The sequence below is a fragment of the Psittacula echo genome, assembly GCF_963264785.1.
Source record: "Psittacula echo genome assembly, chromosome: 5".
NCBI lineage: Eukaryota > Metazoa > Chordata > Aves > Psittaciformes > Psittacidae > Psittacula > Psittacula echo.
The window spans coordinates 87,229,772-87,244,173 of record NC_137739.1 but is presented as its reverse complement, the minus strand read 5'-3'; the positions used below and the strand labels follow the sequence as shown (position 1 = coordinate 87,244,173).

The following is a 14,402-nucleotide window of genomic DNA, read 5'->3' as shown; positions in this document are numbered from 1 at the left end:
AAGTAAAACGTAGCACAGTGTCAACCTTAAGTATGAGACAATAGCTCATGATTCCAGAGTTAAATCTTTTAGGATGTCTAGGAAGGATCCAAGTTTCCCAGACACAGTTAACATTAGGCAGAAAACCTAAGTGATTTATCAGTTATTTACTCAAGAATCCTCATACTACAGCCAAGAGGAAGCAGGATGCTGAAGCTACAAATTGGTGCTCAAATACGTACCATCACTCATTACCACAGTATCACATAGAGAAGCCCCTGCCAAAATAAATGTATCTCCTCACAGTAGCCTTGCATGCAAGCACTCTAACTAATCAGTTACGCTCCCCAAAGACTGGTTCACATAAGAATCAAGTAAAACCACCAAAGAGAGCAACCGATGTGTCTAGACAGGCTCAGACACAGCACTTGATTATGCTCACTCATGCTTTCCAACCACAAGCACCAGGCCTGAGTTATCCTACAGCAGCGCCGAATAACAACAACTTTACCCACTGGCATCCAGAAAGGGCTCAGCAACAGAATCAGCCCAGAACCATTCTGCCTCAACATGTTCATTTCTATAATGCCCTTTTCATTTCTATATGTTCATTTCTATAATGACCTTTTCCAAAAGAAGCCTACCTTGAAATGCCTGTGATCTTGATCTAACTTGGATCTAGAGCTAAGTTATGCAGTGAAGATACTTAAAAGCTCCTCTTAGCAGGCCAGAACACCAGTTAGTGGATCTTTGTGCCATACCGTGACTCAAGCTGATGTTTCAGTATACTGTTTATTAGACACATGTATTGAGATTAAAGGAGTCAGTGCAAATTCCCAGATTAACCACATGTAATGTACTTGTTCTACGGTTGTTACTATTATAACACATCTCCTTCTATCAGCACACAGCAGAGCAGCTACTCTAAAGACCATTTTCACACATGGAAAGGCTTACAAAGCTGGATCTCAATTAAGAGGCCTCTCAACTACCCTATGTTTTATTTATAAATTTAAGGTGAATATAAAGAAAAACCAAACCCAAAACCTTAAGTGGAATGTTCTGATGCATTCAGCAGGCTTTAATTCAGTATGCTGCAAGTTCACTCTCAAACTACAATTAGCTATTTAAGAAGCATTTGGTGTGCAATGGAAAAAGCTGAACAGCTTGTGTTCTACCAACCATTTAAAAAGCCGATGCACAAAAGTAATTAGAAAAGAAGAATTCACTGGTTTCCTACATCAGTTCAACATTAAAAGGTTTGTCTTTTTATTTCTTTTTTTTTCCAGTTAAAAAACAGTTGGGACTATTATCTCAGAAATAGCTTCCTAAAAAAAGACACAGAACAGCAACTTCTCACCGGACTGCAGTTTATATTGTTGCATGGTATGGAATGTTTCTAGGCTTTAACTAAAACCACTTCTTCTAACCATCAGCATCATCTCAAGATGTCTGGTGTGGAATATTGTCTTCACAAGCTTCTCACTTTTCTCAGTATAAACATTTCTCATTTGTACTCTTCACACACAACATGGGAAAGTGATAGTACCCCCTATTTGTATGGAGTTTCAGGTTATTTCACAATGAAGGCAAAATAGCTGACTACAAGTTCGGAAAGGTCACGTTGTGATACAAAGTACAAATGACCCTCTGAGTGAAAACAACCTTCAGTTTTGTATACAACAGTTAAACAACATGTAGCTGTTCCTTAATTTCACCCTTCCACAGGCAGGAATTATAAGATGAGCAATACTTAACATATATATAGCACTTTTCTTCTTGCACGTGCTATAGAATGCAACGTAACTACCAACACCTCTATGGAGGCAGCTATCAATATATTCTCCCCACCGCAGAGAGAGTGCATGTGCGCGAAAGGTAGGCACAAGTGATTTTTCCAAAGATTATATCACAAGTATGCAGTAAAACTTGAATAAGACTTGGTATTTTCCAGCTCCTAGTCTTATGCCATTTCTTTTATACACTGCTGCCTTGATGAAAAGGAAAAGTCCGTAGAAAGAAGTTTCCCAGAAGTCACAGCTATCAGAATAAAATCAGAAACACGGGAGGTGGGTTTACATCTAGTCAGGAAAAAAGAGAATCTACAAGGGCAAAAAAAAAACCCCAAATAAAACGTTATGAAATGTCACCCCATCACATTAAACTTGTTTCAGTCGTTGAAAACCAGTGTTCCAGGATACAATTTTTATAAACATGTTTTATTTGTCTTGCTTATACCATTAGAACTGTAACTGCTGGCTGTCATTTCCCTTAAAAGGGGAAATCAATTCAAACACATACTGGTGCTTTTCAAAAGATAGCAATTAAAAGGGCAGCAGCAGCGGGCATTTGAGATTTCTTAAAACCTTCAAGGCTGCAGGAAAGACAAAAGGACATGTGACCAAAAGTGTTATGATTATCCATTAGAGATTTCCATCAGTACCGGCATCAGTTTTTTAGGTGATAATACAGCAAGGTCAAGTATTAGTGACAGACAATGTGCAAGTCATAAGGAATGATAGAGAATACCAATCCTTACAAAAGTCATTGCTATCAAAGAAACTTAAAAAGTGTTTCAAAGAGAGAATCTAAATACTTCACATCAAATATACAGTGGCCATCCAGGTTTTCTCTCACATTTGTTGCAAAATTCTTTCGGAAATGCCAAATCAAAGCTTTTTTTTTTTCCATCTTTTCTTTTCTTTTTAAAAATAATTACACAATTACATTAGCAGTTACGCAAGCGATCTTAAATCCTTAGCCACAGTGAACAGGGCCCTGGTGATGAGGAGTGCTGCAGCTAAGGGTGCTGCTTCTTTGTCAAGAGCTGGCTATAAGCCCAGTTGTCTGTTTAGGGAAATATGCATCATTACGCATCTTTGAACTGTTCAGTGCTTCAACTGAGTATGAAAAAGCTGAAATGCACTTGCTCTATCAAGCCACACTTCACCTTTTCCATCCTTTCATGGGAACGTTTTGTCAACTGACATCATAGTAAATCTATATGAATTTGCAGGTTTTATCCAAATCTGTTACGTCACTTTTAAACGTCAGAAGTGAGTCTTTGCTTTTTCCTGCCACTTCAGTTAACCATGGAGATTGGATCACCCTGAAAATTGCTTTTGGTTTTTTTTTTTTTTGCTTTACTCTTAGCAAGGGTGAGGAATCTGAATCTCATGTGCAAGGCTCAAGATGATGCTTAGGACAGAACATGCAGAGTAAACGTTGTTTCGTTCCTTTCAATATCCAGGTAATATAAAGCTGGCAACTGTAGTCCTGTCATTATGGGTAATGAAAATAGTCCCTTTACAACAAACTTCCTGTAAGGGAGAACAAATAGATAATAACTCTTCTGGTAACATGTATAGTACACTGGCCAGCGTGTTTTTGGCGTTTAATGTAATCCCATGAATTCGTTTAATTCACTTGCTGAGCATTCATTTGAGGCATCCCTCTGTTTGGTCTTGGGGGCCCTCCACGACCTAGAAAACATACAAAAAGGCTCTTGAATTATGCATCAAGTCAGGTTATTTAAACAAGAAACCTCCTAAAAACTCTGGTTTAAACTGTGCAAGAATCCCAGGTGTGTATCTAGACTACATATGGTTCTAAAAGCTTTTTCAAATCAAAACTCAACAGTGTATAACCTGTCTTTACAGTTTTCAGCTTTATCCCAATACTGTTTTTCCCCGTAACTAAATGTAACCATTTGAAGTAAAAAACTTGCAGTCAAGTAAGGCAATTATTCATTTCACAGACAGTGGAATGTACAGCCTCAAGCTGTCCTCACTGAGAAGGTGCTCTAGTGATAACTCTAGATTCCAAAGGAAATGTCTGCACTGAGGCAGAAAAAGTCTCATCAAAAACCTACTAAAAAAACCCACCAAAAAAAACCCAAACTGGAAATAGTGCTGAAAATAAAATGTAGAAGTTCAACTAAAGCCTCATTATGTATGTAGGGGTTTGGTTTGGTTTTCGCAGATGGATACAGGGCAAACACTGTTATGACAACACACCCCTGGAAGCTAAAACCAACAGTTCCTCAGGATCAGAGAACATATGAGCATAGAAGGAAGTTTTGTATGCTTGGGTCAAGAGAGACCTCTGCAACTGATGCAGCAGTGCATCCTTTAGTGCAACAGAGTAACACGGAATTTTGCAGGCTGACAGCTCAAGGCCAATGTCTGCTTTATAAGTAAGACTTACTTGCAAGTTACTAATGCATGTAAGTAAGCAGATCTTAAGTCACAATAAAAAAACCCCAAACTTTAAGGCTTTCATTAATAAAAGGCAACTAAATAGTTCTGCTATATTTAATGTATCAAAAGCAACTGTTGTTTTAACTTCTTGTCAAAGAATTCCTCATTCAACAGCTGACTTCCATCCCAAGTCAAAGGATCACAGTGCAATTCAAGCCAGAAGGGACCTCAAGGGGAACTCCAACCCCTATTCAAAAGCAGGGTCTACTATGAGGCCAGAGGGAAGTAAGCTTATTCTTCAACTGTGACCTGCTGAATAAGGAGTAAGGTTGCTTTTTAAATCCAAAACTCCAGAAGTCGGAGCAAAAACTTCCATTCAACCCAAATCCATTATTCAGCACTCAGGAATTACCTCTAGGAGCTCCCCGAGGTCCACTTTGTCCAGAGCCACGTTTGAAATTCTGCTGATACCCATCCTGAAGCAAATAAATGAATAAAGTTAAAACTTAAAACCTAAGCTTTTGGTTACATTTCAGGAAGCCAATAAAATAAGGAGCTTTTCAAACAACATGCACTTACAAAACACCTGTGACTTCAGCATATAGTATCTTATTGGTCTAAATTCGTATTAGAAAAATGGATTCTTACTCCTACTAGTACCTTGCAGGTATAATAAAGTATACAATGCCAAGATCTCTCTCCAATTACAAGTTATGCAGTTCAATATGAGTAAGAAATGTAAATGCTTATTTAGTGTTCCAATTTTTCAAGCTACCCAGAGGTCAAACAGATTCACTTGCTGAAGGACCAGTCAATAAACGAAACGACATTTGAACGGCAGGATCAAAATGTCATCTCATTTGCTTACGAATACTTGTCTGGGCATATGCAGAGTTAAGACATTCTCCAGTGAGTCTAAGCTTTGCTCAAACTGAGCAGACTTCCTTCGGAACAACAAAATTCTACACAAATTTCAGACTAACAGAAACAGGCAACCCCAAACAAACCTGAAAAGTTCATTTCAATGGATTTAAGTTTCCTTCTCACTTATTTAGAGTTCTTTATAATTCATTCAACCTTGCTCTAGTTACTAGACTGATTCCTCAATAATCAGAATTATAATAATAATCAGAAGAATAATCAGCCAAACAGAACACGTTTCCCAATCATAATCAGCCATTTAATAGTCTATTTCTTTCTGTTTAGTATCTGAATTTTTTGTCATTCTTAGCAATAAAAAAAGCCCTTGAGTGCTTTCATTGTGCTTTTTCATAGGTACTTCTAGACTGTCACAACACTATAGTAGCTTACCCGTTGGTAGTTTGAGTAATCCCGAGGAGCGTTAAACTGGGGCTGCGTATAACCACTGTTTGGAGTGTTGGAAAAGGAAGGACGGTAGCCATCATATCCTCCTAAGGAACAGGGCACAAGTCTTTCACTTGGAAATGACAACCTATTACTTTATGGTACCATTTAAAGAAAAGCAGTAACAGCATTTTAACTAAACCTGAGGAAAAACCTTTAGTAAGTACAGTTTACCTGCAAGTCAAGCAAACATTAGTGCTAACAGTATTACAAGAATGAAGACATAGTAAGAACTGGGAGGAGGAGGCAGCAAGTCAATGCATTTCTCTAGTGATTTGAGGCTTTATTTACATATTCAATCCAGAGATAAACATAATAATACTAGGATCTAAATGTACCAGCTGTGACCTGCAAGGCCACAGCAGCCAACATGAGCAAGAAACTGCTCCTATGCCAAGACTCTTACAAGTGCTGAGAACCATGTCCAAGGATGGCTTCAGTCCCAAGGATCTAATATTGCAATTCAGATCAATTTTGAACAGACATGTAGCAATCACTGCATTCCCTACTACTCTCAGTCGTATTTTTATTGTACAGGTTTCACGTCTACTCCCCAACCACTTGAGAGGAAGAGAACATTGGCAAAAGCAGACAGCGCTGTACCCATTAGTCTAATCCCAGACTACCTGACAAGGAAAACATCTCTCTCCCTCATTCCAAAAGACACATCTTTGTAACACTGACAGCCTCATATAGTAATCTCCAGGAACCATGACAGTTCTCATATTTATCCAGAACTACAATATTATTCCTCTGCTCCTGTTAACTCGCTCAGATTAATGACTTGGACTTCTTTGTTCTAGCATTTCCACATTATTCAACCTATTCTCAATATAAAACACGGACGTCTAAAATACACTGCTTTTACCATAACTGAAAATAAAAAGTGTCGCGGAATGGACTCAGTCGGAGATCAATGTGATCAGACAAAGCCATTTATTCTAGAAAACTAACTCTTCATATACTATTTCTTAAAGTTGTTTTCACTAACTTGGCACATTGTGATTGGATACATATCTGTGAGGCCCTTAACAACTAACATATAATTGGTTAAGCACAGGTGTGAGAACCTGACCTTCAAAGTTTTCCAACAGTCCTCAATTTATCAACTCAGTAAATTCCAGCTCCTTCTTTTCTTGCTGGGATTCTCACTCCCAGTGCCTCGCTCCCATCCTCCTTCACCTTTTGTTGTTCCTTGGTTCATGTCGAACTCCATGTAGGCACTTGCTGATCTGGGTATGTGGCTGTTCTTTGCCAGAAAATCATCCACAAAAAAGCATTTCTGAAATACCAATTTGCATCTGAACTCCTCACCTGCTGGTTGTGAAATTGTTGGATACTTCTGTGTTTGCTTATACTTGCAGGACATGCCTAACCAAACTAACACTAAGCCTTCAGCACAGAACAGGAAAGAAAGATGCTTGTTTCCATCCTACTAGGAAGCCAAACCGAACACCTCAAATTTAAGTTAGCTAAAACAAATGGATTTTTTACTACAAGTTTCTTACAGAGCTACAGTTACAGTATTAAAACAATAACAGGTTGGTTTAACACTTTTATCTTAACACTCTGTTTCCAGAAAGAAGTCAAATTCAAGCGAGTGAGTTTAACAAAGCTGTTTACCTCTAAATCCATTTGCCGGTCCCCTGTAACCGTTCATTAAGCCACGAGCCCCACGTGAGCCACCACGAGACACTCCTCGACTGTTGTAATAAGGCTGACTGTTCCGTGGAAATCCAGTGTTCTGTTGGGGAGGTTGCTGGTGGTTACCTGCCACTTGATGAGTCTGGTCCGGGGAACCATGGTAAGTACCAACCACTAAATTGGAATGGGGGGAGGGGGGGAAATGAAGTATAAGAGTCTGCATTTATGTTCCCACATACAGACTTTTCACACTCAACATCCAAATGCTCACCCATTCAAAGAAAAATCATTTGCAGAATTAAGTATCAAGCTTATTAGCCAGATATCCCACAATATTTAAACAACCTAAAAATGGTAGAGTTGATATGAGTCAGTGTCAAGAAGTATCTAGCATAAAGTCAACACCAAGTATTCCTCATACAAGTGCAATTTTCCTGTGTTATTTCAAACCCTTTAAAAATCAACAACACATGCTCTAGGGGAAAAAAACCACCCCAGTTACAGGTAAGTTAACCCACTTCTGTAACTTTCTCCCTTCTGAACTGGCAGAAAGCCACCAAGAAATACTTGCTGTCACCAAATTCTCTCTTTCAGCTGTGCTAAGGTGGGATTGATGGGAACATTTTAACCAAGCTGATGTTTTGACTGTACAGGCTGGGGGAGGCAAGAACAGGATGGACAGCTTGAGATTATCTGCGCTTTGAAGTCTAAGACTACATCTCTGAAGTTAAGTTATGCCACAACATACTCACAGGAATCATGGGATTACAAAAGCAATCAGAGGATTACAGGCTTAGTAAGTGCAATAAAAGATTCATTCTGTATGTAAGAGCAAAACAACTGTAAAATGTAACCTGATACCAAATGCTGAAGGAAGATCTCACAATTTGTGAGCAGTAAGTCCCTCTCATTTGCAGAAAGTCTCCCAACAGCGAACACAAACTTTTTGTCTACCCCACTCATCACAGAGTCCTACGGAACTTACGCAGATACTCCCTTCTCCCAGCTTCCCATTGACTCTTGTGGAATGCGTGAAATGGCCATCGTTTGGGGTGTTTAATGTGTGCAGGTTTTGTTCTAAAGCCACTGCATTTTCTGTGTATCATGAGTTCCCTTTACTGTTACACTAAGTTTAGCATTTAATACTGCATGGCCCACCTTCCACACCAGCCCTCCCCAGACTGCCTTGCAGTGTAATATGGCTGAAAACCCATACAGATAAACAACGAAAACTTGGATCTCCCTCTTCTTATCCACCCATCCCAGTATCATAGCCTGCAAGGAAGGCAGATTTCAAGATCATAATCAGTTATAGAGAAAAAAGATTGGGCTCCTTCTCCTCACCCCATGTCCGGTAGTTGTTAGCACTTCACCCTTGTCATCTCTTTTCTGTGTCCTTCACTCAAAATCCCTCTCTGCATCTGCACATTTTATATCAGTGGAAAATGAGGAAGTACTGGGAGAAGAATGGCTTTGTACCTAGACTTTACTGTTTGTTGCTAACTTGGAAAGCATTTTGCCTGCTGATTTCAAACCATGTCTAACTGGTTTTAGCTAACAAAAAGGTCTAGATCTTTGTGAACCTTCCATCATCTGCCAGAACGAATCTGTATTTGTTCTCAATTCCAGCATACTATTTCCTTTTTGAAATGTCATCTCATATGGTACAATCTTTTTTAAGCATTCAACCTTAACATCAGCAGAGCAAGTACTCCACTACACTGCTTTCATCTTTAGAATAACCCTTAATCCTGTTCATGTTTGGGGTTTTTTTATACCCATATAAAACTGAACCAACCAATTCTTTTAACAGTTGGAGAGATGTATACTGAATTTCACCCCCAGTTGGGTATTCCCACCAAGCCAGAGTAACAAACTCCAGTATTGCTCAGGGGAAAGCTTTCAAGACTAGACATTTGAGAATGTGTGACGTGCTTCGCAACACCATCTAGGACTTCACAGCCCGATCATCTGCTTTACTGAGGCTACTACCATTTTAGTTTTTGCTAAAGTAACCTTACCCGTCTGGAGCTGTTCTTGCTGAAGATCTGATTGTTCTACTTGGTGAGGCTGATTGGAGAAACTCTGGTTGTAACTGGCCTGGTACTGGTTTTGCTGCTTAAGGGTTTCTGGCTCATTAACAGGAGGAACGGGTGCGTTCATGTTGAATACCTACAACGTGAGAAAAACAGCGCTTTGGTCCAATTCACTTCTTAAAATTCTTCATTGCGTCATATAAACAATTATCCAAGTCTGACAAATGTGAATAACCAAAGACTATTTTATGTAATTACAGGACTGATTCCACTGTTTGTGCAAAAAAAGAATGACTACCAAAATAAAGGGACTCAATACTGATATACTACTTACTGTTTGCATGGATTGGAATGGAGCTGCATTAACATTGATTCCACTGCTATGCAAAGGCTTGCTAGATCCAGCCTGGAACACCTGTGGCTGGGATGCAGTGGGAAGTGATGATGATGATGGGGTCTGGTCTGCATTCAGTGACATTGACGCCTAATAATTAAAACAAACAACATGTAGTAGCTTTTGCATGATACTACATACTTTTACTGAAAACCCTTACTTTAAAAAAACCCAAAGCACCACATAAAAAAGTGACAACCCTCAGATTCACCTCAAGAAATGAGTGTTTTCTACTTCAGCTGAACAGCCTCATCACAACAGCATAATGGGAGAACATAAATCTACCAGTCTTCTCTTCCATTAACTTGAAACAGAACTAGAAAAACTAGAGGGGGAAACGAACAAGTTTCTGGGCTAAATGCTAGCCAATGTACAAAACATCAATCACATTTCTTAAGCCAACAACACTGATGCTTATGTTGGCATCTAACTAAGCAATCTTGTTAATTACAAGTCTTGCTATGAAGGAGCAACTGGTCACATATAGGTTCAAATTGTGGAAATTAAATGGAACTGAAGCAGTCCTATCTATAGGAGACTGAGAATTAAAAGCCACACCTTTATTTACAGAGAACCAAGCAGAGTCCTTCCCACCTCCTGTGAAATCAAGACTTGCCTGAATCTGGTCAATTGATTCTTTCTGTGGCCGTTGCTCTGTTGTGTGAGAAGGCTGATACATGGGTTGGGAGGCTGTATATCCCTCACTTGTAGAAGAAACCAAGGGCACCTGATAAAATAAACCCCAAAAGCCCCCCAAAAGTCAGCTGATGCTCACACACATTTTTAGTAAGAGTATCAGAAAGCTCTAGAATTAGCACTCTCTATAAAAGTATGTATTCCAGCAAATCTTTACAACTATTATAAATTAAAGAATGTTTTAGCAAGTAAGAAATTTAACCACCTCATCTTGACATGTATTCTAAACATGTCACACCACCCACCTCCTGCCAGAGTGTATTCTGTGGGTATTTCTCAACTGGCTGGACATGTATTTGCTTCTACTAAAGAAAATCCTTTTCCTCATTTCCCTAGGCAACCCCAACTACAATAACAGTAAGCATGGGAAAAGAAAGGCAGGAATATACAGCAGTTTAAACGAGAGAACTCCAAGCTCACAGAGAAATAGAGAAGGACTGGTTTCCAGTGGACTGGATTTGCTCATTTTTATAGCCTTTGGTCCTCTGCAGAGTCCAGTGAAAACTCTAACCAGCAGAGGACTTTGCATTTAAGGCTATCAAGGACTTTAAGAGGCAACTGATAACAACTGATGGGTGTGTTCACATCACCTTGCTGAGCATTCAAAAGCTAAGAGGTACAGTAAGCTATTGCTTGTAAGATCCCAAAGAGAATCGCTGGCAGCACTGCTTGAGGTAAGGAAAGCAAGGAAAAAAAACCCCACAGACATCATCAACAGTAAAATAAAAGCTGGTGCAGAGAGCTATATAGCAGGTACATACAAAGGAAACTAAAGGAAAAAAATCCTGTTTCTGTACAAATAAATGACTTAAAACTTGCAGATCTAATCTGGACAAGATAAAGCAAGCAAGTAACACCACTCTTACTCCGAGATACACAATCTATCCAGATTCTTCTTTTGCTTTTCAAATACCTACAGGATCAGATTTATTACTTGAGACCAGCAGAGTCCTTCAGAGGTGCCACATATGCCCCACTGAAAATCAGGAAGTTCTTTGATCACTAGACAGTTCAGTATTAAGCTGGCATATTTTAATGAAAAGGTGAATACATCATTTATACAACGCAGGAGCAAGTTTAAGAGATGCTACTTCAACAGGAATTATGGGAAAGCTCAACTGAGAGCAGCATTCAAACTCAATCTGACTGCTCTACAACTCCAGTATTAAAATACTATCTAAGCAAGCAACCGGGACTAAATCCTTACTAGAACAAGTAAAGAAACAGAACACAAACTATACAGTTAATCCATTAAATCTCTTTGTGGTGACACCCACTTGACAGATACAGACTGCCCTGTAACCAAGTTATTTTGGTTTTGGTATTTCTGTTGCAAAGAAGCAATTACAGAACAACTTATTTCTAGCTAAATTAAAAATACTACTACACATGGCTTCACACGAAAGAGAATACTGCTAGACAAAGACTGACACATCTAATTATTACTCCATCTTGAACAGAACGCACAGAGAAACCTCAAGTTAAACTGCTATGTTAGAGTAGCACTACACAAAGCAGATTTCCAAAGTCCTTTCTCCAATCATGCAAAACCACACTTAAAATTCACCACTGAATACAGATTATAATCGAATACAGATTATAAGTGACGGCAGCCTAAGACACAGACAGGTGGAAGTCAATTTGTGAAATGAAAATCACATCCACACACTAAATTTGAAGGCTGAGGTGAGCTCCATAGACTGAAAGAACTGGCAGCTGCTGCTAAGTCCACACATTAGGCCATTAGAATGAGCAGCACAAAGCTTCTGTGTTTGTGCCCTCCAGTCTAAAAGGCCTCAAATTAGAAGTGCAGCTCCTCAGTAAACTCATACTTCAACCTTGAATGCAACTGTTTGCCAAAGAGGAAAATGCCTGATAAGACGCCATTACAGAAGATATTCAATGTCTGCATAGCATAGAAACTGGATATAGTGATGTTTATAAGCAACAATGCTGAAGAGACAGTGGAGATCAGAAGTCAGAACCTCAGCTTTGAGTTTCTCATATAATTAGGAATTCAATCCTACTGTAGTATCAATCAAGCCTGAAATCAATTTAAAATACAATTTACTAAACTTTTTACCTGTGTAGCTTCTGGTTGCACAGGAACTTGATTAGGCTGGGCAAGTCTTGACTCGGCATGAACTGAAGTAAAATAAGTTTACTTACTACATAGCACAATCAAACCTTTCACAGAACAGCATCGCCATCTTTTCTAATGCAGTTATTTGAGAGTTGATCATCATAAAGATGATTATCCCCTCGCATGGCCAAGCTATCCTTAAAATTCCAATTACAATTTCCATGTAAAGTTATTTCCAGTTATCCAAAACAATCCAACATCTCTAAAAGATTAAGCAAAACTCTATTTTGCCCATTAAAAAAATATTGAAGATGTTCCACCTTCCCAAGCAAAACCCAGAAGCAAGTGAAAATCAGAAGCCTACAAAGAGTGCTCTTTAAAAGTACAACCACATTTCTGATAAATAATCATACAGTGCTCTGAAAGTGCATTTTTATTGAGGATCCTTCTACTATGTAGTAGCAACTGAAGCATTTCTAATAGGTGACTTGCAGGCTTCCCCAATATTTATGTTTAGGATTTACCATTACAAACCTGGAGGGCAAACCATTTGCGGCATGTCCAAATTCTGTGCTGGATTCATGGGCTGTGCAGACACAATAGCAGGATCAAGTGTTTGGTTCTCAAACTCCAGCATAGAGTCCTAGGGAAAAATATCAAGTCAAACCTAATCCAATTTATTGTATTTCAGAAATATTACCATTCAGAATACAGAAATGGCCAGGTCCCAATAAAGAAGTTTACTTCACAGTTAAACAATTGTTGAGTTAACCATTTTAATCAAGATATTAAGTCCTCCAAAAACGTGTTTATCACAATAAAAATTCAGTTAATTTATACATTAACTGAGCAAAAGGTATCTGGAGGGAGATTTTAATAGCCAGATAGAATAGGTGGCAAACTGTTCTTTATTCTTTATCCTAAATTAGCACTTTGTAGTAAGAAACAAAAAAGGAACAGAAGAAGTGGATGCCTCATTTGTTACCAAGGTGTCTACTCTTTTTGTGAAGGAGAGGCTTCTTCTGATACAACCATTATCTTCCAATGTTTTTCTAATTGTTCTAACTTTAGAGCTTAGAAGGGAGCCTTCAAGAAGCAACCCAAAAAGCACTGTCTTTACATGTATAGGTTTTTCATAACACAAAATTTACAACTACATTACAGAAGGGATATTTTACAGCTGGTCCCACTTCAGCACAATACACTATGGCACCCAGTGATGCACAACTTTCTGCCTTCTCTGTAGACTTAACACAGACAAGGACCAAATAGCTAAATAACCTTCTAGTTGTACTTTGACAGCAGTACAGATTTGCAGGCTTTGGATGAGATCTTGCCATACAGCACTAACACTGTCTGCAGGACCACCATATCTTTCAAATGAACTACAGCAGGCTCTTTAAATCATGTCTAACAGCCAGGAAGTGCTATTTTCTTTCTCTGGTTCTAGCTTCACAGTAGTGTGTGTTCATCATACCTGCATGAAGTTATACGGGCCCTGCATCTGCGCCATAAGGTCCTGTACTCGCTGTCTTCTAACAAGAGGATCTGCTTGAGCCACAGTAGTGAGCGTGTGAGGTTCAGGAACTGGAGGAGATGTAGCTTGTGTCTGTTGCTGCAGCGAGTTTACAACCTAACAAGAAACAAGCAACCAACTGCAATTTCAGCTTAAGAGAACACGGCACAGAAGTGACTCAGTAGGTCTTGAAATTTATGGCTGTTGCCTAATCTGTTATGGATGTAATTACTATAGCGTTCTTAAAGAAAAATACTACATCCTCCTACAGTCATGCCAATATTGGTGGCCAGCTACTGGTCTGAGCACTTAATAGGATTAGAAAGTCCAGACTGTGCTCTATTTTCTTTCCATTTACTCCATTCCCCATTAAGAACAGTGCTAACAAAAAAGTGTTCAATATTATGGGGATTTCTTTTAGAGTAGGATTTCAGACAGCAATTATCACCATCTGGATATTTAAAGTCAGGGAAGATTAAGCTTCAGATAT

At 38.9% G+C, this 14,402-nt stretch overlaps 1 protein-coding gene across 4 annotated transcripts in view; it reads right to left on the bottom strand.

The window, feature by feature from the left end:
* Positions 1-677: 677 nt before the first annotated feature.
* Positions 678-14,402, bottom strand: part of CAPRIN1 (cell cycle associated protein 1) — a gene marked incomplete at its 5' end in the record, with an annotated part of 97,634 nt that continues 83,909 nt past the window's right edge. For all 4 annotated transcript variants that reach the window (XM_080617145.1, XM_080617144.1, XM_080617146.1 and 1 more), the window contains 10 exons: positions 678-3,461; positions 4,591-4,654; positions 5,490-5,590; positions 7,167-7,361; positions 9,209-9,359; positions 9,558-9,707; positions 10,234-10,344; positions 12,397-12,458; positions 12,931-13,039; positions 13,874-14,029. In XM_080617145.1, coding sequence (XP_080473271.1) covers positions 3,397-3,461; positions 4,591-4,654; positions 5,490-5,590; positions 7,167-7,361; positions 9,209-9,359; positions 9,558-9,707; positions 10,234-10,344; positions 12,397-12,458; positions 12,931-13,039; positions 13,874-14,029 — 1,164 coding nt within the window. In that variant the 3' untranslated portion in view covers positions 678-3,396. The remainder of the gene's footprint in view (positions 3,462-4,590; positions 4,655-5,489; positions 5,591-7,166; positions 7,362-9,208; positions 9,360-9,557; positions 9,708-10,233; positions 10,345-12,396; positions 12,459-12,930; positions 13,040-13,873; positions 14,030-14,402) is intronic.